At 42.8% G+C, this 22,687-nt stretch overlaps 1 protein-coding gene across 6 annotated transcripts in view; it reads right to left on the bottom strand.

The window, feature by feature from the left end:
- The window catches only part of runx1t1 (RUNX1 partner transcriptional co-repressor 1), a 249,532-nt gene that overhangs the window by 28,725 nt on the left and 198,120 nt on the right, over window positions 1-22,687 (bottom strand). For all 6 annotated transcript variants that reach the window (XM_017041194.2, XM_025065046.1, XM_025065045.1 and 3 more), the window contains one exon: window positions 21,225-21,893. In XM_017041194.2, coding sequence (XP_016896683.1) covers window positions 21,225-21,252 — 28 coding nt within the window. In that variant the 5' untranslated portion in view covers window positions 21,253-21,893. The remainder of the gene's footprint in view (window positions 1-21,224; window positions 21,894-22,687) is intronic.

Raw genomic sequence — 22,687 nt, 5'->3', positions numbered from 1 at the left:
CTGAAACAGTAGCGAAATAGGCTTGCACAGATGGGTGGCCAAAATTTCCCCCCACAGATGCATGCTCACATGCCTTCAAGAAGCAGGGGATTTGCTTGCACACACACACACACACATCTGTGCTTAGTTTAAACTTCCTGTACGGGGGGAAGTATAGAGTCCACAATTCCCTCCCACACATGCATACACACAGATACACACACACATGTCAGTAGTAGCGTACGACAAAAGCCCACACACAGACAGACATATGCATTTGCATGCATCTGCCACACACACAAACACACAAACACACAGACTAATATGCTGCTTTTATCCTCAGCAGCCATTCAACCTTGTATGTAGCTGCTTGTTTTCTCAGCACACACACAGAGAAAACATCAAGGCGTTCAGTTGGAAAGCCTCCAGTGCTGGCAGCCTGCCAGTGTCGGAGGCCTATGGATCGGCATGATCATAAGAGTGTGTTAAGACACATCACTGTTTAATGATTTGACAATGAAATTAAGACATGAAAGCTCTGGCTGGAAGAACGGCATCAGCAGAGTGTAATTACAATGCAGCTGTGTACAGTTGAAGTTGTTTAAAAACGCTCAAGGTGTGATGTGATGTGACTTCTTGCGAATGCTGTCTGACACGTTGTGCTTTGACTCATTAGCCGTGACTCAGTAGTAACAGAATCCAACAATGTGCTGATTCTCTGCGGTGGATTCTTCACATCGTTAAGGTTTTTAAATGCATTTACAATAAAAAAACAATGCTCCGCAAGGATTTCACCGAGATGGAGAAACTTTACCAAATGAGTACGTCAGGTGGTAGACAGCCTGCTAGTCAATGAGCTTAGGTGGCTGGCAGCAGGTTTATTCGCCCCGGTACATGGGGAAAAGCACGGAGGCTGACGGTGCCAACTGTGCACCGCGGATCGGTGCCAAAACTGCCAGCCTTGCAGTGTCTGTGTGCCAGCACCATCTGGGAAGAACAGTTCTGTGCGCACACACAGACCCTCTCCTAATTCAGAGGGCACACACACTTATACAGGCAAGAATATATAAGTATGAAGGGCAGAAAAGCAATCCACATATATGCAGCAGGCGCAAGTATGCATGATATGAACACACACACATACACGCACAGCCGACCACTGACAGCTCACCATCTGTGTCTTCTCCCTGTGCCTCCCTCTCTGCCCTTGTTTCTCTCTTTCACACACTCCCAGTCCCTCGACTCGCTCCCTCTCATTCTCTCATCATGTCTCGCTGGATGGATTTTCAACATGCGTACAGCACAGCACAACACACAGTGTCACACACCCCCGGGGGTATTGACTCGTGATATATATTTTATACGGTAGCATATTGTATATGATTACAGTGTGTCAACACTTGACAGGTTTTTTTTCCTGATTACTTCAACAAGACAGACAAGACAGAGTCCACAGAGGCTCTGGCTTCATTTCTGATCACTGAGTCCCTGGCACGTGTACAGATGAGATCAGAGACTTCACAGGTCCACTGTGTTATTTATTCATTCATTCAACATTCTGTCATTCACACCAGGACCATACACTTAAAACTGAATCCCATCCACATCTGTCCAGTTTCATTCAGGCCAACTGTGCCGCATGTCAACATATCTTTAAATGAATGTAAATTAAGGATCGGATATGATTTGTTCTTTTCTTTTACAAACATTTAACAATAAGATGTTTTCATTCCATTGCCAACATTTTGCACCTTATGGATAGCCACTAAATCACTGCACACTCAGCCCAAAGCTGTAGTTGCAGTGGTGGCTGGTAGGAGGTCATAACACTGCGTTTCTCTGCACAGCAGAGCAAGTGCAAATGGAAACAATGAAAACAAGAATCAGAGACGAGGAGGTAATGTGAGTTCAGAGCCGTGGTATTCACATCAAAGACCAAACTAAAACAGGTCAGTGTCTTTACCAGAGTTTTGCCTTGGGTGAAGTGCTCGCGCTCATCTGTTCCTCATTTGGAGCCTCTGAACCACTATTTGAAAATGAAGGCTACAAAAACATACACTAGTTCTCCACATGTCCTTATTTGTGCTGCAGGGTCGCAAATGAACTCAAAATTGGTTAGCTCATTTGCTAAATGTTAGGTAAAACAGGACAGTTTTGTTTAATTGATCTGAATTTCTACCATTGGAATGCTGTGTTGTTACAACAGAGCTATTGGTTTATTACTCTAACAAATCACTTATCACTGATCTTGATTCACAACCATTTCTCTTTGTCCAGTACATCAATCCCTCAGATCCCCTCCTCTTTTGTTCTGCTGTATTCTTATCACTTGCACCCATCGTCGCCACTCATCCCTCCTCTATTTCTGTTCTTCTCAGTGTCCTTTATTTAACCCCCTCTAAAACCCCACGTGCTTTGGCAGCAGGGGCAGCAGCAGCAGCAGCAGCAGCAGCAGCAGCAGCCTTGGTACAAGTAAAATCTGCTTCATGACTGTAATATTATTGTTAGACAAATTCCAAGAGTTCACTGTACTCAAATGGCCTCCACAGTCACCACATCTCAATCCAATAGAGCATCTTTGGGATGTGGTGGAACGGGAGATTCGCATCATGGATGTGCAGCCGACAAATCTGCGGCAACTGTGTGATGCCATCATGTCAATATGGACCAAACTCTCTGAGGAATGCTTCCAGCACCTTATTGAATCTATGCCACAAAGAATTGAGGCAGTTCTGAAGGCAAAAGGGGGTCCAACCCGTTACTAGCATGGTGTACCTAATAAAGTGGCCGGTGAGTGTATATACACACACACACACATAATGTGTATTGTGCCTTTTTCTCTTTTCGGTCTTCTACTGTCTCTTTTGAAATAGCTCTGCATAAACCCTCACCCCTCTCTCCCCTTCTCCTGCTCTCACTCTCTCTCCTTCTGCTTTGCGATCATCACAACATCTGATTAACATATGTCTGGGTTTTCACTCCCTGTCAGCTTGCAGGCATCTGTGCACACGTGCACACACACACACACACACCCGGGCTCTTGAATTCACACAGTCTAATTCACCAAGTCTCAGTCTCAGGGTCAGGAGGCTAGAAAAGAAAAGACGCCAAATTGTCCCCAAACCTACCTCAACCTACATTTACTGAATGTGTGTACGTGTGTATACTTGTATGTATAAATGTGTACTACAATGAGACAAATCTACACATTACTGCAAGGCAACGTGGCTGATGTTCCCCAGTGAGATGCTTCAAATGGCAGTAATGGAGAAGAGAGTGAAAACGGATGGAGAAATATAATAGGACAGCCAGAGAATGGAGATGGAGACAGATGAGTGTGTCTGTTTGTGTGATTTTGTGCCTATGTGTGTGCGCGAATGCTGATAAACAAGAGCAATAGCTCCACCATCTCCCCGGAGACTTGTGGTCCCTAAAATTACTCAGTCTCACAGTCGCTCTCCCTCTCTCTTCTTTTAAGCTCATATTTCCTTCTATGAGCAGATGATGACACAATAGGTTTCATTTATCCAATAAGCTGCAGAGGGAAAGTGGATTTTGGTGCCACACTTTCCATTTATTGTAATCTGAGATTTAGTATTGAATATTTGAAACCGCGGTGCCAGGAAGACTTGACATGCCTAGCTGTACAGTACCAGCCCATACCGATACAGAGACACAGTGATCAATCAATATGAAGGGGCTGCCACGGTTCGTCAAACAGAATTATTACCAACTCAATTTTCTTAGAACTAGAGCTGTGTGATAGATATAAACTGATTTTACAAATTAATGTCTGCAACACAAGGAACTCCAAAAATCCCGAGGCAAAGGCATGTTCACCAAAGTGTCATATTCTCTCTTTCTTATTTTTAATTACATCTATTGATTGTTGGAGTGAAGCTCTGGAGACCAGTCCAAATAATGCCAGGACAAACAAGTGGCAGAAGCATTGCACAGCCTTGGCTGTGAGACCCCTGGTGGGACAGACAGACACCTCACCATCAGTCACCACCAACCTCAGGTTGTCTGGAAGACATTGATAACTACAGGTTGGTAAAGATGTGGTACTGTACCAAACAACTCCAGACAATGAGCTGGACCCAAGCCTACATGGACTCATCTCCACTCACTGTAGGTCACAGAGGACTCCACTTCTAGAGAACAACTGGTTTCTACTTGATGCCTTTTCACTTCATTGCTAAGCAACAATTATTTTCTGTTTGTCCATATTGTGAAAATTACATTTTCTTTGTCTATTTTGTTGAAAAATAAATTAACAAAAAAAAAAAAAGAATAACCAAACTACACAGGTAGTTTTAATGCATTTTTAGCAGGTGTAATAAAGTGCTAAAGGATGCTGATGTCTCCTTTCAAGTCATTTGTTCCCTTTGTCCCAGATCGCTTGGAAGCGGTCCTGCATTCACCATCTCGTCCTCAGCAAAAACATGTAATAACATTGACAGGCACGGGCAATCAAACACATACTTCAGCGAGATGCTTGACAAAATGCATAATCCAGCTGACAGTCAAAGGCTTTGCAAAACTCCAAACAGCGATGATTGTTGACATCGGGTTTCCTGTTGTTACACCTATAATTCCACCTGTAAGTAACACAGCCGTCGTAGTCATCTGTCATTTGGACACTTTTGTTAAAAAGGGACAATGATACAGGAGGCGTTGTAAATATTGCTTATTGCACATTTACACTTGGACGTGATACGAGTCGTGCTGTGTTAAATGACTCTCTGTGTGTGAGCGTGTCTGCCAATGAGCATCAGGGGTTTACTTTATGCAAGTATTCAACAAGACAAATTGTCCAGGAGGAAACGCAATTCAGGCCTGAGAATAACCAAACAGACCACGTCTCCTCTCCTGCCTCCTCTTAGCTCTGCCCCCCCGTCAATTCCTAACTGCACTATTAAAGAGTCATTGTCAGTATATGGGCAACTATAGGGGCTGTGATTCAAAAGGGGCTGAATAAAAGGCTTTCTTCACACAAACGCATTAACAGACTGGTTTGTCACATATGCTGATGGGGACGGTGGGGGTTTCACTGAAGTGTCAACCTGTTGTGTGTGAAACGGAATCTATCGTGTGAGTATAAGTCTATGCGTGTGACCGGAGGAGACCAGAATGAATAGAAATGACTTTTTGTGGAAGACCTGATAAACTCAATAGAGCTTTGGAGGGGTCACTCAATGATGAGTCAATGATGAGGACTTGAATAGGGAATGGCGGGGGTGAGGGAGTGAGACATACATAAAACACTCATTCTCTCCCTCCTCTCTCTCTCTCTCTTTTTGTTCCTAAAGACTCTCGCCTTTCTATGTGTGCATCTAATGGTGCAGCGTGATCGAAGACACAGGCAGGTAGAAAGATTTGTACAAATATCAGACCATTTCTGTCCCCTTTACCTACTAGATACCACTTCTGTGTGTACTAATAAGGACATGCTGTGAGTGCATGTGTGTGTTTGTTAGCTAGTTGGTGGGCTTGCACAGTTGTAACCTCAGCAGAGGTCATCGCTGATCCTCAGCCAGTCAGAGCAAATGACGCAGGAGCGTAGAGGAAGAGAAGAGACTGGCAGACGGAGAAATAGACACAGATGGAAAGATAAACTAAGAGAAATTCTGGCAGGGCTGCACAACAGTGAGAGAAAAGGGAAGAGAAGATTAGGCCAATCGTTGGCTCCCATCCTCCCCCTGACTTTCTCCACCTCCCTCCTCTTTAGGTTGTCAAAGCATCGACCAAAGACAGCCTCAGCTTCAGTGCAATCTGACGTAACTCGCCAGAAACACAGTCTCAACACCGCATATCAAAGTTCCAGTCATACCCCGGTCATCAAACTGAAGACAGGGACTGTTTGAAATGTGTCCAAGACGTCTCCGACTCCAACTGGACGAACTTAACTGGACAGTTACTGTGATCTGAACAGACTGCAGAGAGAAGAGGGAAGGCCAGGAGAGAAGTCGTAATAAAGAAAGAAATTTTTGTTTTTAGATTCAATATTTTAGTTATACATTTGTAAAATGTTATTACTGTAAAGGTGTGTTCACAGGAAGCTGAAGACACCGTCACAAAAACAGATTAGAGCAGTGGATACAAAGCCTAAAAAGATTAGATTAAATTAGGTTTTCAGCAAAGCCAAACATCAGTCCTGGAAAAAACTGAAGCAAATTTGGTAGAAGTCCATATCGAGCAAACACAAAATTAAAGTCAATAAACTTCTCCTGCATGTGTCATAAAATTTACTTTGCTTGCTGATATATCTTTGGTAGGGCATAGAAGATTCATGTTTTGGAAAAGCTTTGCTTCGACACATCGAAGCTGTTATATTAAATATAAAGCTGTTAAAAAATAAAGCTTTTAAAGTAAATATTGGTTCATGGGTAAAAATCAAAAATTGTGTTTGCCAAAAATTTCAAAATAATTTCCCTTCAGAAAATACAAAGAGGAAGAATGAGTTGGAAAAGACAGAATGAGAATAAAGGAAGAAAGTGAAGATAAGCGAAATGAGAAAATCAGTTTGTGTAAGTAATGGACCACAACCACTACACTGCTGTGTGTGTGTATCTGTGTGTGTGTGTGTGTGTGTGTGCCATATGCATAATGACTGTAAGTGAACAAGAAGTCTACTAATACAAGAACTCTGGAGGAAGGAGGTTAGGCGTGTGCTTAGCTTTTGTGAGAGCATATGTGAGTCTAAGGAGGCAAGAAAAAGAAGCAGCAGCAGAAAGACAGCGAGTAAAAGCCAGTGTGCAGTCCAAACGGTGCAATCAACGGAGGGGGGAAAAAAGAGCGAGCGAGAGACTCCCTATGTGTACGGCAGGTCCCCAGCCATCTGGACACGCTGCTCCCCTCCTCCTCCCTCCCCACGCTCTCCTCCCCCCTTCTCTTCCTCTCCTACTCCTCTGCCGACTGGTGTGCTATTCATGGCGGACCCATTTCACCTTTCAGTGTGTTACGGCTGCTTGCCACAATACATGCTAATGAGGTAGAACAAATGACTTTTTTGCTGTGGGTGCACGGATGTGTGCGGGCCAAGGGAGGAGAGAAAGGGAGGGAGGAGAGTGAGTGGGTGGAAGGGATGCAGAATTCTTTCAATCTCAGCTGCCTGCTACCGAACCAGTTGCTTAAGTGCGGTTGGAGTTGTTAATGGTGATGCAAAAGCCATTTCTTTTCTCACCTGAAGGAACAAATAGCAGCAAATGACTCAAACATGATCTGATGTGTCTGCACACAGATGCTTGATTTCCGAGCCAATGGAAACAGTGAGCCCTTAATATACCCAATAAACCTTAGTGTCTGGGGAACTGTATTTTAAATACCCGCCCCACTGTGCCTCGAGGATCAATAGCAAATAAACCATATGATTACAAAAGGGCACTACCCCGTTCTCCAGCTTAGGGAGGCTCAAACACTTCTATAAATCCTCACCCATGGCCACGTTCCATTTAGCCGGTGCTGAGTGACTTGGCCCAGTTCCAATCTGATCTGCTAAGGGATGATAAAGTGGAGAGGTGGCTGTCAGAGGAGACTGAGGAGGGGAGACGGAGCACATTCGACTTCTCCGTACCACAGATGACACAAGATGAATGGGATGCTTGATTTGTTGCAACAGACAGCACATCTGACAAGGCAACAAACATGGTCTCCTGTTAAAAAAGTGCAGAAACAGGTGAGCTAAAGAAAGACGACAAAAGCTGCCAAAATGCTAAGGAGAGTCAACCGGGAAAACAGCAACACTGGGAAAAACTGTAGCAACATGGTTGCAACAACAAAGAAAAAGGTACTGAGAAGAAACTGCAGGAGCTCTTTTTCTTCATCGCTAGGTGGCGCTAATGATACATCTGTACAGCTGCCAAATATTTCTTCCACTACCCCTCTTCTCTCTGTCTCTTTACAGTGAATCACGGTAACAGCCTGGCTCGGCAGTCATAATTAACGGAGTGTGGCGATCCACGCAGCACATCATTGTTAGCAGTAGTCTCAAAGCTGAAGCCAAGCTCTGACCTGCAACAGTGAGGTACGTCTTTTAGATTGAGTGAGAATTGTGTGTTTCAAATCAGAGGACAGATCCCAACCGCAACCACCAAATTATGTGTCAGTGTCATCTGGATGACTAAAGTAACGAGGGGTAAACGTGGGGGCCACAACTTCACCTGAGGGAATGGAAGTGGCTGTTTCTGCTGCTAATTTTAGTATTGTTGTGTTTTTCTGTAACTGCTGCTAAAATTACCGCTGCCCATAATGGACAGTCTTAGATGAAAAGAGACATTTAAGACAGAGGAGAGTAAACGTAGAGCCAAAGGTTGAAAAGTGTGAGTCCCTGCAGGACTTTTCACTCTTCAGCACAAACAGGAAGAGTTTAATGACATTAAATGTCAATAGATGGGAATGGAATTTTACACCATAAACATAAGTTAGGGGTGCAAGAGTCACATGTATGTCGTCTATTCTAATACTAACTTTATTGGAAAGATGAGACAGAAGTCTTTCCACCCAGACATAAAAGTATATGATGTGTTTATTTCTACAGAGTGTACCTTAAAATCCCCATCCCTACAACTCTGACCCCAAGTTAAGCCAATACAAACAGGTGAAAACACACTGCCTCAGTAACAGGTGTAAAACAAATTATCCTCTAAAGTGTTTTTTATACACAAGTCATAAATCACCCAGAGACCCAGCTCTGCTGAAGAGAAAGAACCAGAGTCTTTCACTTTCACCACAAAAATAGACCTAAACTCTGTCTCACAGAGGTTTCTGATGGAAATGGTGCCACAGTTCCTTTGACTCGTGCAGCAACAGGAACCAGGCCGTTCCTGGCTCCCCTCCCGGCCCCCGGGGCCCAGCCCAAGTCTCCACACAATAGACAGTCAGAATGAGAGGAACCAGTGGTCGCTGAGAGATAGCCTCACTGGTCAGGAACCAGAAAGGGAACGAGAAGGAACCTGGGAGGAGGGGAAGAGGATGGGAGCCCAGAGGATGGGAACCCGGAGAGAAAGGAGAAGGGTGGAGATGGCTGGGGTCAGGATGTGTGTGCGCGGTATATGTGGAGGGGACAGGGCTGCTGTGTGTTTGTGTGAAGGACAGTATTGAGCTGTGCAGATAAGTGTACTGTTCTCATGCATAACATGCCATGAATTGAGCAGTCACACACACACACACAGATTAATCTCTCTCTCTTTTGCCCTCTGGATCCAGGATGTTTTTTTATTCACTCAGAAGCAATTAAGACTGAAACAGGATTGTTGTTTGGAAGTCCAGATGAGGGATAGCTGATGGAGCAGGGTACAGGGAGGGGGAGGTGAGATGGTGGAACTGGTGGCCCTGAACTTGACCCCCTGTGTCCTGGCTCCTGCCCTGTCCTATCTGCCTTCCTCAGACGCAGCCTGGGGCATTTAACAATGACTCCAAAGGTGGTTCAACCATGAAGACAAACACTGAAAGTAAATGTGAAACCAGTCCAACTACGGCCCTGGTCCTCCTGACCAGACCTGCTCCGTGCTCTATTTTTGGGGGGTCTCCAAAGGAACACAGACATGTAGGCTGATTGTTTCCATGACAACAGGGGCAGCAGACATCCTCTCCAAATGGTCAAATGACAAAAGGACAGACCTTCAGGCACGTACATTCAAAATACCTCAACACTATGTATAGAGTACTTGCAGTACTCGGCTACATGTATGTTCCACATATAATGGATAAATAGATTAAGACACAATGTCATCTCCTTTATCTTTCACCACCGTTTACCTAGAAGACAAGTGTACATTTGTGTGACTAGTAAAATATTAAAGAAAATATTCCAATTTTAAAAATGTGTCATCGAAGTCTTCTTCTTTGGCACAAGTACACCATTACTACAGCGCTCAGACACCACACAGACAGGGACTGTCTGGCCTGTCCTAAATCAAAAGCACTCAGTGGTATCAGGAAAGATGGTTTTCCCAGGGGCACAAATCCACATCCACTTTATTTTTTTAGAGAGAGTTTAAAACGACAGGCTTGAACTAACGGGCAGTAGGGTTATAATGAAATAAGTAAAAGACGTAAAAGCAGGAGAAGGGACATTAAACACAAAGACAAAGGAGAAAAAACATGTGGAAAAATGTAAAATTACAAAACAGATTTCCCGGGAGAGTGGATTCAATAAGTACTAGGTACTGTTTTATATCATAAAGGACAAGAGCTATTCTGTTTCAGCCAATTACCGATTGAGTCATATAGGTGTTTCATAATGTAGGTTTTTCAGGTTTGAGTCTCAGAAACGATTTGTGTTCAATCTGCTAAAAAAGAAGGCGATAAACTGTAAAAATCAAATTTTTATGTGACATCTATATACGTTATATTTTTAAAGCTCTCACCCAAATACCAGGAGTAAAGATTTCTTTTTCCCAAACTCTCACATCTAACATGCTCTATAATTTTCTATAAAAGTAGAGAGGCTATATATAGTTGGCTGCATGTAGCTGTGGTTAGGGTTGTTGTGTGAAGGTCTTGACATTGGCTAGTTAAATACAGGTTGACTGATTTCATGTGTTGGATTTCCCAAAATGCTTAAAAGCTTCCAGCATGGCAGCAGCTTAAGATCCTGAGTGAGACGAACACAATCTCAAAAACACATCAGAGGCCTGAGACCTGGAGTCTGCATCCAGGCTCAGCAATTTGGAAAGTCATAAATGCTGTTTAACATCTTGTATGGGTTTATTCTCTCTGTCTCTCTCTCCCTCCTTTTTTCTGTTGTCTGTCACTACCTCCGTCTCCCCCTTTTTCCTCCCTCTGTGGCTTCTAGCGTCAGGCTCCAGTGGTTTAGAGACACTCACATATGTGTCCTACTCGCTTTTCCCTTTTTTCTGTTTCCCCACTTTCTCTATTTTCATCTGGGTCTTGTTCTCTGGCAACTGGCACAGGCAATTAGACTTACATCAGAGCCACGGCTCAGACGCAGCCTGGCTCACCCTGTCTAATGACCTGGCTCTGATTCCCAAACACAAGAATCCCATTTTGGAATCAATCTCACATGTGTCATGAAACACTGGCATCTTAAACCTGACAGTGTAATCAGACAGACTGGCACTGTTAAAGCCGTTGTCCTTGTTTTACAAACACAGGCCCTGTATGTTGTCAGAGTTTAAACAAAGACAAATAGAGGAGCAGCTAAGTCCTGCATATAACCTAACCCTTGTATCAGGGGTTGATTTATTAAATTAATCATGATTAATCCACAGCTCCCTTAGTGATTGATCAGATTAAAAAAAAAATCCCATTCATTTACTAGCACTAATTGATCTGAATCTTGTCCACCAAGTTCGCCTCACTCCTTCTCTCTCCCTGGTAACATTCACCTTCTCTCCCCCTCATCTCCACATTTGTCTCCTTCATCCTTCTCAAATCAATTCCACTTGTTATCTAAAGTTCTGTCCAAGATCCATATGCAAATGTATCCGCAGAACGACCAAAGCGTATTTCACTAAACTGCCCCAGCTGACCACAAGATCAATAAAAAAATGATGTCTCATACAAAATAGTTCTATTGAATTATTAAGACATGACTAAATGTATTTGATCCATGTGTAAGGTTTTCCCTGAGAGGTGATTGTTAGCAGTAATGTTTCAGTGTAAACACACACACACACACATGCTTGTACCAGTGTGTTTGTCTTACTCCACTCATGATCAGCTGGTGACTCGGCCTTGTTATTGCCCCATCCAGCAGAAGCCCCGGGGCAGTGCACGACTAATGCATTAGTGTCTTTGGCATTAAGGGGCATCTGTCATGAATGGGTACATGGTTTTGTCTGATCGCGTGTTATGGCCTGGGGCAAATTGGCAGATGCTCATAAAGGCTTATTTTTTTGTAACCAAACACAGAGACTACGGGTGGCACTGAGCATGTGGTGGTGAGGGATAGTGTTTTGGAAAAAAAAAAGAATAAAAGAAAAAGAAATTACTGCTTTGTGTCACAGTAAAAAGTAGTAGAACAGTGTCTGTTTTTTATATGTACAGCAGTTGTGTTACCAACGTCATATTTGTTACTACACACATGATCATTTATTGATGTATAAACCTTTCTGCTATTATTATTACAAATTAAAGCTGCATGTACCACACTACCCCTGATTACAGACATACAGAGAAGGAGAAAAGTAAATAAATGACACATTGATCTATGATCAGATGTTGTTACAGTAAATCCGCCACTTACACGGTCTCGACCAATCCTCGAAGCTTCTGTGAATTTCCCCAAGCTAACCTCCTTGAGGGATTAATAAAGATTCTCTCTAATCTGTCTAATCAAAACACAGCAGTGACACAAGGAGGGAGGAAAGTAAAGTCGCTCCAAAACATCTCTGTGGAACACCACAGTCATGTGGGATAATGGAAACGACAACAACAGACTGGCAAAAGCGACAAAAAGAAACATAAAACTCTTAATAAGCAAACCAATATTATTCTATTGTTATTATTCCAAAGTGGGAAAAGGCCTAAAGGAACAATTATTACCAGGGTGTGAACAAATGTGCCGTAAACTGCCATCATCTCCTCCCGTGTTCAGATACTGCTGTGCTGCAGAAACCATGACAAGCCTATTTGTGTGTCAAAGAAACTGAGATTTGGGCAGCATATTCTCCGTAGAAGTAATTTATTCTACCTTGCTTGCTTACATTATCAAACCAACCCTTTAAACCAATAGTAAACATTATTTTACAAGACAAGGTCAAAACCACCTTTTTTAACATCAATTATTGTGACTGAAACCTCGTAGCTAAAGGAACGTCTAACCTCTGCTGAAATATTCACCTTCTTACCATCTGTATTTTCTTAGAGGTTTCTACGAGTGTGTGTGTGTGATGTAAATTTCATCTGTGCGATGGTTAAATTCACAAAGTCACAGCTGTGCCACAGTACACCAACCCTGCACAGCCGTGAATTATACACGGTCAATTAAATACTGAAAATGATGATGCCTCCCTCTCTGTGTACTACTACAGTGCAGTACTACATTTGTCTGCATTAAAACACAGATTATCTTGACTCTTCATGATCAGGGAGTTCATGCGAAGCGACTGAGACACCGTCACCCTGAGCTGTACTACTTCTACTACTTTCTCCTGAACGGGCAGTCGAGGTGCTGAAAGGGACCCAGGGGTCCTACTCTAACGGTTAAGGGTAAGGGGTTTTCCTCTCACCAAAGCATCCTTCGACTCACATCCAGGCAGTAATTTGTCCTCTCGCAGGGGAGGCATAAAAAAAAAACAGAACCCCAAATTCTTTGCAGTTATGGAAAAAATGAAGAGGGAACCAAAAAGCCAAATACTTTATCTCCGCCTCTAACTGAAAGTTATTACATTTTCTGAATGGTATGACTTTCTAATGGGTAGCACATGTGAATATGTGTGCAGGCCCGGAGAGCAGTAGTTGAGGCTGACTTAATAGCACAAGCAGAGGGGGAGCTGCGAACCTTTGGCTTATAAAGGATACTTGTTTCCCTGCCGCACCGAAAACCAGATGTTGATAAAGAGGCATAAGGGGAGGAGAGGAGACAGATGGGCAAGAAATTACCATCACTCGGGCCAAAAATCCTGAAACATCTGCAAAAAAATTTCGGACCTTACAAGGAGAGATGGATTTATGCTCTCTCCTGCATTTTTATTGCTCCGTGAGATTCCCCTTTCCCTCCTCTGCTTCACGCCCACTCTGTGTAACCGGGACTAAAGAGTTGTGCCGCAATCTGGATCTGTTTAAATCCTGGAAAAAAGATTGGATTCTTCCACAAATGACTCTATCGTGTCGAGAAGACAAACATGTCAGTACACCCCAGGAGCCGTAAAAACTTCAGAAGCGCGCCTTCCTATCAAGTCCGCGGCACTTCACCATCAGGCCGGCTAACTCGATATGAAACACCATAAATGTCCGGGCACGTTGAAACACAGACGCCAGAGTGTGTGTCTCTGTGTGGATGTCATGCACATGTGAGACTAAAAATATAATTCCTATCATATTTCTAAAAGAGGAGTTTGGTTACCATGGCGATACGTCTATGGAACCATAAAACGCGCAGCTGAGGATGACATGTCCATATGGTGAGACATTAACAGAGGGCTACAACAGATGCTTTGATGAAAGGGCTGTCAATCGCAAATCCATAAGAGCAGCTGGGGTCATGAATACATAACTGATGGCACTATGCCGTATACACGGACGGACATGTACATGAGATTATGTCACAGATTAGACAGATTATATGGACACAGATTAGATACACAGACAGACAGTGTAGATATAGAGACAGACAGAAAGGGAGAGAGGGGAGAGCATGACAGATGATTATAATATATATATTATAATATAATGTGTAGAGATTTGTTATCTCTCCATTGATAAACAGTCACACACACACATCTGTTCCTTGTGCTACTGAACTGCAACAGATTTCTTCACTTAAACAACATTTTGTTGTCAGAAAAACGTAGACTTTCTTCATCTCCTCTAGAATAAAAGCACAGTAGGCTCAGGGGTTCTGAGTGAAATCCTATTTTTAAGATTATTTTACTGGCGGAAATATTGTTTTTAAAGAGACAGAATGCACCGCCACTTTGCTCCCAGCGACAAAATCGACTCAGAGGATGCAAACACTTCGCGGGGCTGCCCTAACAATTGAGAATGTGGGCGGATGAACGGCAGTGGGGCTGGGCAGAATGCACTTCACCAGTTTAACAAAATTGGGCATTTACTTGGCACCCTTTTGGGAAAATTGACCAGATTTTCCTCCCCCCTTTCTCCATGTAACCCCTACAACAGTCTCCTCAGATACACTGCCTCTTTCTCTTTGAACCAATTTCTAAAATAGGCCTTCCTTGAAATAATTGACACTCTGCGTTTATCATCACAGACACCTGCTGTTGGTTTGACAACAAGACAATCGGATGGAGCAAGCCACTGTCGTTCCATTGTCCTATCTCCCGGTTCGTCACTGACATTAACTGACAACAGCTGGAAGCCCTGTCTCCTCACAATACCCATCATGCAAGTCAAATTCAGCCACAAAAGGAGAGAGCCTCATTATTTGGCTGCAGTAGTGAGATATTAACCGGCAAATGGAGGCGGCCATATTTAGTTGTGATGATAGATAAAAGGCTGGGGGAGCGACTGGAAGTCCTGGAACAACAGCGTCTGCCTCTGCCGCGCTGCTCACAAGTGTGTTTTATTAGGATTATTAGGAAAACATATTTCAGACGCAGATGTGCACGGGCTGTTTGCACTTATTCACATAAGACATTTACAATATATGAATAGATGCTATGCTCCTCTCTCACACATATCTGAACACACACACCTCTGTCCCTTCTTCTCTGCCCTCTCTGGCTGTAATTGACTGGAGACGTCAATACTCGCAGGGCAAAAACAGAGGGTCCACTGTCTGCATGTATTGATCCCCACTTCTCTCTTTCTGCCGCTCTCTCTGTGTCTGCTGATCTTAATTACACTTCTTTTTACCAGGCTCGGCTCCTGCCACTGCCCTTTTCATACAGTGCACCATCCAGATCCATACATCAAAATTAATGAGAGAGAACAGGGCTGTAAATCAAATACCTGGGTTATCTGAGCTGATAAACCTTGATGGTGAGCATAAATTCTGTCTTTAAAAAAAACACAGGGAGAGAATTATTCTCACATGTTCATGCAGGTCAGCATTAACAAATGAAGGATTTTTATGCAGGAAGCGACCTTGGCTGATGGTTATTAAAACCACAGAAGCGTGACGGGGCCGCTGTGACGTTTCTCCACACCCTGCACTCGTCCACTTCCCTTTTCTTTGTGTCTCTCGCAGACAATTTGTCTGATTTTCTGCCTGCCTGTTTGTTTGTTTTAAGAGCTCCTTGTGCCCACCCTTCTCACTTTCACACCCGCACACAAACACTTGGGGAGTCAAAAAATGACTTTTATTGAAGGGTTTTATGGACTGGTAGCAAAGAGAAGCTGGTCTTTATTTCAACAATTGTCCTGTTGTGAGGTGGGGAGAGAAAAGACTCCCAATCACACAGTTTCACAGCTCATACCCCATCAATCAAAGCAGCCTGGATTCTTAACATCTGTGTCCAAGTGCGGGCGTGTGTGTACCAGGGAGCGACCGTAAAATACAGGGAAAAGGAGCGCTTCCACCTTCTGTCACAGCAAACCTTTGCTGACTGAATCAGAGAACAAAAATTGTCACAGATGACGAGGCAGTAAACACAGATTTGCGCCTCAACATACAGCATGCAAACACACACTGCAAACTTCCTGCGCCTCAACCAAATTCATTTCCCTCCCACCGTCACTAGTAAAAGTGAAAAGCTTAGATTTAAGTTTGAATATCGACGACCTGGCCAAACATCTTCACTTCACTACTCCATCCTCAGACCACATCACTTAGGTGAAGCTGTTCAATATAGTCACCTACGCAGCAGTGCATAAGGAGAAAACACACTGTTGTGTGTTGTGTGTCCTTTTGTATCTTATAGGACACAGTGTACAGACACCTGCATCTGCACTCACACAGTCAGAGAATCACATCCAGTGGCTTATCTTTTGGAATAAGAAAGGAGGCTTGTCAGGAGGGCACATTGTGTGTGTGTGTGTGTGTGTGTGTGTGTGAGGGAAAGGCAATGTGCATTAGGGCGATTACAATATCAGCCCACTCCAGATGGAGGCAGGAAAATAAACAGTGGGAGAAAGAGTGAGCGAGGGAACAGACATCACCAGAAGAAGCCTAGAGTGATTCTGTATGTGTGGATATGTGTGTGTGTGTTTGTGTGGCAATGGTCCTGTGTGTAATAGAGTTTAAAAAAAGGTGTTAATTAGCAACTCTGTTCCAGTCTATATACAGAGGACGAGGAGGGTCAGAGTGCGTGTTATCTCCACAGGTCTGTCAGTGTGTTGGAGCCATAGACTGCATACAAGAAATGGACACATTCATCTGTACGTATTAGCAAAACTGCAACATTGTCCAGACGGACCAGGTCTTCAACATGCAATCCACAGCATTTGTACTGAAACGTTACCATGCAGGAAAGTACTGCTAATTAAACAGAATGTCCAAAGTCACAAGTAGACTTTCACCTCATCTGTTCATTTTTCTTTTCACCTGAAACACGGGGAAATAAAGGACAACGAAGTTGGACTTGTTGACATTTGGAATCTGAATTACTATCGACGTCATCTCCCAGTTGCTAAATGTCCTGAAGCGTAAAAACCTGTGAAGAATTTACCGTGTCCATGAAAGGTGATGAATTGTCTGACTGTGCCCCGTTGGCCTCTGCCTCAGTTGGCCTATAAGTCTCATGTTATCTGGAGTAAAAACACAAAAAGGCCAATAAAATGGGTTTGTAGTGCTCACTGCTGACTCTGACATTAAATAAGTCTCTGTAAAGGCCAACTCACAGCTACAATCAAGCAAAGCCCTTCTCGCTTTTGTGAGCACCGCTCTCCACACACTCGCATACGCGTGCGCACGCAGACACACACATACCTGTGAGTCTTTTTATGCCACGGCTGCTCTTTCATGGGCAATGAAATTCAATAAGCAGTGAAGAGAACTGCCCTCTCGATGATAACCATCAATGAGACAATCGATCAACAACAACATGTGCGTGCAGGCTCGTGCACACTGCAATTCCTCCCATAATTCACTCTGGGACTTGGTAACAGACGACTGTGAATAATCAGAACAAATCTATACATCTTGAAGGAGTGCACTGAACAGTGGTTTTAGTATCAGGTTCTACAGCCTCTGAGGGATCGCCTTCAAAACAAAACCAACACTGCCTTCATCTTCTCATTTACATTACAGTTCAGCAGAAGTGGACAACAACCAATTCTACCACTGTTGTACTGTGTAACATCTCTTACTTATCCTGGTTTTAATCGATCACTGATTTAATTCATCATACATTGAGAAAACGTACAGACTCAGATCATTTCTACTCATTAAATATGAATGAGTCCAAATCCAAACACTTCACATTCATATCTAAATGAGAGCTTAACTACAGCTTGTGACAGTATTTGTTGACTAATTCCATATTAAATTCCAGCGACCCATCGTATTAGCCTCGAAAAGTGAAATACATTTTTTATCTAATAAAGAAATGTTTAATTTAATAAGGAAACTTGGAACGCCACTATAAAGACAGCTGAGTCATCAGCACTTCATCATACAGTACTCCAAACCTGGACTGTGTGTCATTTGGACACAGTGTGTCATAATTTAAAGATTAAACCACATCATCAGATTAAGAAAGGGGCCAAGTCAAAGGAAGAATTAACATTTAATAAAAAACCGAGGGACATTTATTCCAGAAATACCAATGAAAATATCTAATGTCTAAAATACGAAAATAGAAGAATAGAAGAACTATTTAGAACTATTTTCTGTGGCCTTAAAACCATACAATAAACTACATCACACCTCCTGCACGTTCTGTCAACACATGTAGTGACAGTAAAATGGCTGCAATCATTTTCCGAGGCCATGTCCACAGGCCATGTGAGCGGCAGTCTGATGCAGTTAACCTTGTAGCCCTCGGTGCACTGAGGTGGGGGACAGGTGTGAGGCCCAGTGGATGGGCAGATGGTCTTTGGAAGAGCTGGCTGATTCTACAGACCCTGCACCGCAGTTAGCAGCTAACGTTAAGCCTATTTTTGCAGCATGTGCACAGGCGTGCACGGACACACACACACACACACACAAAATGACGACCTGCAAACAGCACTTATCATTTTCTCTTTGTTTACCTTACATTTACTCCGTCTCTCTGTGTGTCCCTGCCTCCCTCTTTATCTCTGTGAACACACACACTCCAGGTAATGGTCTTTTGAGTCGAGGTACTACTTCAATGGAAGTCCCAGTGGTTAAAGAACAGAGAAAAACAACCAACGACAACATAAATGATGGCCAGGGAAACAATTTGAATAGTTTGACCACTGTTTTCAAATCATAATAAATGAAGCCCCTTTAACACAGATAGAAATAAAACCCTATTATATTTCTATATGGTGGCTAAAGCAGTGGTGCCCAACCCTTTTTATAGCATGGACCAGTTTCACACAGGGGAATTTCTCTATTGACCGGAAGCTTACCAGCAATAGAGCATGTTATTTTAATCAGTTAAATAAATATAATAATTATTTTATATTGCACTTTCACTTTAGGGACTATTGATCTTTTCGTTTTGGTGGCAGTTTTAAAGCCTTCTGCTGACTCATCATTAGAACATTCCCTCCTTAAAGAAAGTCCACATCCACCTTTGTTTTTTACGGGTTTCTGCTGAAGTTAGTTTTGGGGCTTAACAAAGCATGAGAAAAACTGCAACTGAGACAAGCACTGCTGCAATAACTGAAGTGATTGTTTTCCAAAATAAAATATCATTCAGACTAAAAAAAAAAAAAAAAAAATCAACCTTTTTTTATGTGCAGCCCACTACCAAGTAATCCACAATGGTGATGGTTGAGTCAGGCTCTACTAAACAATGGGCTCTCAGACTTGTATTAGCCAAAACTAAATGGAATATAGTAATGTCAACATTCTACACATTTTATTTTTACTTTCTATATTTTGTCCTCACCATGTAAATTTAACTTTTACGTCTTTTTTTTTTTTGTATATATTTTTGCGAGGGAATAATGAGACTGAAATAAATCTGTTCCATCTCTCTGTCCACATTCCTCGCTTCTTCAGTATTTAACCCTAGTACAGACTGCATCAGTCGTGGGTCAAACCTCAATGAGAAAAGTTAACAATCACCTTCCTGGGTGTCTACAAAGCTTGGCATAGGACAATTTGGCATGAATAAAAAAATGTCCAGAGCTCTACATGTTTCCAGGAGATATTTTCCATCTCCTCTAATCCAAACCGTGAGAACAGTTCACAGAGAACATGGACAGGATTGTGTCCCAGCAGCCTCCCTGCCTAACCCACATGTCTGCTCTTTTCCCAGTTGGGGGGGCAATCCCACTAAAGCAAAAATATAGCCCAAAGCCTTTAATTTCCACCCCATGCCACTCCATTAAAAACGGAAGCAGCTTTCCTTCTGCCTTTATTTTTTAGCTGACACTTATGCTATGATGACAGTAGCGGCGGGAAGAGATGGAAACTTTAAATGGATCAGAGGAGATGGGTTTGACAGTTGTGAAAGAGTTTGAAGGAGGTTTATAAAAATGCAAAAGGGCTTTTGCTTTCTTTCACCCTGAATTGTTTAAGACACTGAAGAGGGGGTGGAGGAGAAGATGAGAAAAGGAAAGAGGAGTCAAGGGAAGAATAGAAAAGAGGAGAGCTCAAGACTACCAAAGATGAATAAAATTAGTTTAAAAAAAACACACCTTTTTATAACCAGCTGCTAAGAAGTATTATCTACAACAAAATATTATTTCTCCTTAAACTAGGATACTTTCTTGTTGTTTTTCATCCCCTTCTCTCAGACACTGAAAAGCCCCCGTGTCATTCTCATTCTCCACAGCTCAGGTGAAGGCTGCCTCTGCACCTCCTGCACAGCCTCCCTGACAGATTTACAGGGCATCATCAAACTTGTGGACATCAAGGAGAGCCTGAGAAAGACACTGCATTCTGGCTGTGAGAGCTCATGAATTAATATCTGCTCTTAATGTTGCACAGCAGGGACAGCTGCTGGCTGATGCCTCTATTTCAACCATCTGAGCTGCAGGTCACTGGTGCCAAGGTTTACAAACATGGGTTTAAATATTGAGACACTGAAGTGCGCTTGAATTTAAAGCACCTTCTGTGATTCGTTGTTACAATTAAATGGTTAATTTAATGAGGTAAAAACTGTTCAAAACATGACGCCATACAGTCATGTTTGGCAGATAAGGTTTTTCCCTTTGAGATATGTCATATAAACAAATATATATACATTTATAATTATATATATATATGTGTGTGTGTGTAAAATGTTTTTAAATGTTGCACTTTTTTAAAATGAAAATTTAAATTAAATTAATTCGATTTTTGGTCCCTCATTTTCGCTGTTCAACACCATACACACTCTAAAAGTCTACTTTACATCCAAACATCCACAACAAAGCAATAATAAAAATCCCGTCCCGGGTCAACAGCTATTTCATCATTTCTGTTTTTCGTGATTTTGCCGCATCGGGACACACATGCGGCTGGGAGACGGAAAAATCACGATCTGAATTTAAAAATAATAACTGTAATAATAATAAAATAAAGCAGTACTTACACTGAAAAGAGGCAGAAATTCCCACCATGCGGTTCGTTGATGTGCGAGGGCTAAATAATTTCCAGTCTCTCCGATTACGCACAAGGTCCCCTCGATGATCCGCCTGAAGAGATGAGCAAACCCGGCTCAGAGTCCGTCCAGCTCTCGGCTGCTGGGTCTGCACAGCACCAGCTGTTCGGAAATACGGGTCAAACTCCGGTTGAAGAGGATAAAAAAGCGCAGACAGCTCACAGTCGGGAGTCAACGATCAGTCGCTGGGTTTACGCAGGATGGAAGAGCCCGGAGTGTGGTGAGAAGCGCAGAGGCTGATCAGGAGGAGAGAGGAGTGAGAGCGAGGTGGAGAGGAGAGCAGGGATGCAGATCCCACTGATTCTTCTTGATACTCGTCTTTCTCCTGGATCTTTCACAAGTCGAGTGGCTCTCGGTTGTAGAAACGGATTTGAAATGTGATTTTTTTTTAAATGCCACACAGACACCCTCGGTGTGGAGGCTCTGTGTTCTCTGCGTCTTCGCTGACGTGGGGAAGAGGAGTAGCAGCGATCTGCCTCCAGTCGGCGGTGCGCAGCAGAGCCAGGTGGCGGTGGGCGGGACTGTGGACCAAGAGGAGGAGGAGGAGGTGGAGGACGAGGAGACGGAGGAGGCGACTGAGCAGCAGCCAGCATCTGTGTCCTAAAACAGGTTGAGAGAAAAAAGCAGGGTCAGGTCAAGTCGAAGTGTGACTCAGAGGCTCCGGGTGAGTTTTCACACCATGGGCTCTCAGGGAGATTAGACCCAAGGGTGCAAAAAACACAAAGTACATGCCAACATGTATTGACAAAATGAAAAAAAAAACAAACAAACATGTCCAAAAACAGATATAAGCTACTATTTACACCATCAATAAGAGATTTCATTTTTTTTAAAATTGCAAAAGCAAAAACAAACTGATGTTTTATGTGATTAGTCAAATCAAGTCCAAAAAAGAAACGTCTACAGTGATCTGTGGCAGTATTTTGTTTATCACAGGGTTTTTCTTTTATGTAACTCACAATTTTCAAGAAGGAATTCTGCAATTAAAGTGAAATTAAACATGTCAAAGTCAGCTTTAATATCTACCATGTGTAAATGACAGAGGAATAAAACTGCAATTCTCTGAGCTAAACAGTGTATCAATAGTAGAAAATTACGTGGAAAAAAAAGGTAGATGATGAGAATAATAATTGTGACAGAAAATGCAGTACATATTTTACCACTGGGATTTATAACTATACTACTGTGTTAGGTCCTCTTTATAAAAGCACAATGTCAGCCTTGTTAAGGTTGATCCCATTGTGAGGTAAATAGACTGTAAAGCATGGTTGGTTGTGGCTGCACACTCTAATTAAAACATGTTTTTAAGCCACTCGGTCTTGAACGATCCAGAGTAACACTTAAATGTCACAGAGTATCTGTCAGAATTACAGCCCTTGTACAACAAAGAGCAG

This window comes from Cynoglossus semilaevis, chromosome 18 (genome assembly GCF_000523025.1).
Source record: "Cynoglossus semilaevis isolate Cse_v1.0 chromosome 18, Cse_v1.0, whole genome shotgun sequence".
Lineage (NCBI taxonomy): Eukaryota > Metazoa > Chordata > Actinopteri > Pleuronectiformes > Cynoglossidae > Cynoglossus > Cynoglossus semilaevis.
Note: the sequence above shows the minus strand (reverse complement) of the source record. Positions and strands in the feature narration are given on the sequence as shown.